General features: G+C 66.5%; 1 protein-coding gene across 1 annotated transcript in view; it reads right to left on the bottom strand.

The window, feature by feature from the left end:
• RUNX3 (runt related transcription factor 3) overlaps positions 1-1,295 on the bottom strand; it is a 32,755-nt gene extending 31,460 nt beyond the window's left edge. Inside the window, 2 exon segments of the mRNA XM_023745427.1 lie at positions 799-1,036; positions 1,126-1,295. Of these exon segments, the coding sequence (XP_023601195.1) occupies positions 799-1,036; positions 1,126-1,295 (408 nt within the window).
• Between the last annotated feature and the right edge of the window lie 478 nt (positions 1,296-1,773).

The following is a 1,773-nucleotide window of genomic DNA, read 5'->3' as shown; positions in this document are numbered from 1 at the left end:
GGAAGGCCCGCCCGAGGAGGACGCGCGGGGCCGGCTGCCCCCACGCGATAGCCCGGGGCTCCTCGAGGGTTCCGGGGAACTGGGCCGCGGCTAGAAATGAGTTTAAAGCAACCGAGTCCTACCGAAGGCTCATTTGCCACTGTCTCCAGGGCGCGCCTCCCTTTCTCTCCCCCTTCCCCGCTGCTTGCCTGCGGCCGGGCCTCCCCAACTCCAGCTGCTTTCGGCCTGTGCAGCCTGCACCCCAGTGGGGAGCCGCGGGGGCCCCAAGGCGGGTGACATCGCGCGGGGAGCTGCCCCCCAAAAGGCTTCTCACCGCCCCGCCCCGCCTGCAAATTATTTTGACCCAAGAGCTTCCACAGCACAAGAGAGTAAGCGCGCACCCGCGGCCTCTGCAGCTCCCAGCCCCGCGCGGCTGTGATCCCGGCCGCGGAGGCCCCGGTGTGAACCCGGGGACAGAGGGAAGGGTGCCCCCACGGGCCCGCATCCGGCTCGGGGGCGACTAACCCTGTTCCTCAACGCTCTCCTGCCACACAACTGCGAAGACCGCGCAGGCCTCGCTGAGTCCTTCGTTGTGGAGGTCAGCGGCTAGTTGAGAAACAGGATGAGCCTGGAAAATGCGAGTGCTTTTCCCTGATCTCCCTCCCTTACCCCTCCTCCCCCGCAACACCAGCCCCCGTGCTTGTAACCACGGTCCTGCATCGTGGAAAAGGACGCTAGTTTGTAGCCAGAAGAAAATGTGTGCGGAGAACGGGAATGGCTGCGAAGTTAAGGGCCCAGGCTTCCAAGGAGGGAATTTACTTCCTCCACGTGGATGCAAACTGGCTGCCGCGGGTCCAAGCCCACGTCTCCCCGGACGGTGCGCTCCAGCCGGTCGCGCCGTAGGAAGCGCAGGCAGCTCCGCCGAGGCGCGGTCTGCGCGCCGGCCCTGGCGAGTCGCTCCCACTCCCCGGCGCGGCCCAACCATTCCCGGGGCTTCACGTCAAACAATCCCTTCCTCTCCTGCCCCCTGAGCCAGGCCGGCGGGCCTGGGGACCGGCTACAGAGGAGAGGGGAGCAGGAAAAGATCAAGACCCATTCACTCTGGAGGATGGCCCAGACGCGCTCCCTGGAGCGCGGGGAACGCACTGGTGCCGGCTGACCCCGCCGTTTTGGAGGCTGGGACAAGGATTCGTTGCTCCGGGCCCTCGACAGGCGCAAAACGGCGAATTTCCAAGCCCCAGGCGCAAAGCAGCGTCGACTCCGATGGTGACCGCAAGATCCCGCCCTGGGTCTGACCCTGGCCCAGCCGTAGCCATTGCGTCGTAGACAAACGAAATCAAGCCCAGTGTGCACGGCAGAGCAAACGGAATCCGGGCCGGCCTCGACCTCCCGGAGCGCTGGTCCCTGCCCCGCTCGGAGCCTCCGGTCAGGTCGTCCGGCCATTTGGAAAGCGGGGACGAGAGGGCCCTTGTCTGGACTTTGCAAAGAGCCTTCGCCGAGGCCCGCGCGCTCTCGGGAGCGCTGGCACTAGCAGCGGGACCAGAAGAAAGCGAGGGACCTGGGCCTGGGTGCGTCCGGCCTCTCCTCTCGGTGCCGCCCAACGAAAGGCCCACTGCGCCATAGCCAGGTAGGGCCCGGGCCAGGTGGGCGGCCGGCGCGGGCTGCCCTGGAGCGGCCGTGGGGCCAGGACCCCTTCACGCGAAGTTTGTAAATTCAATTTGTCAAATGGTTTCGGTTTGCACCCGGGCCCTTACTCGCCCCTCCGCCTGATTTCTCCCTCTCATCCGACGGGTG

The sequence above is a fragment of the Myotis lucifugus genome, unplaced genomic scaffold (genome assembly GCF_000147115.1).
Source record: "Myotis lucifugus unplaced genomic scaffold, Myoluc2.0 scaffold_541, whole genome shotgun sequence".
NCBI lineage: Eukaryota > Metazoa > Chordata > Mammalia > Chiroptera > Vespertilionidae > Myotis > Myotis lucifugus.
The sequence above is the reverse complement of the archived record's forward strand: the minus strand, read 5'-3'. Positions and strand labels throughout refer to the sequence as shown.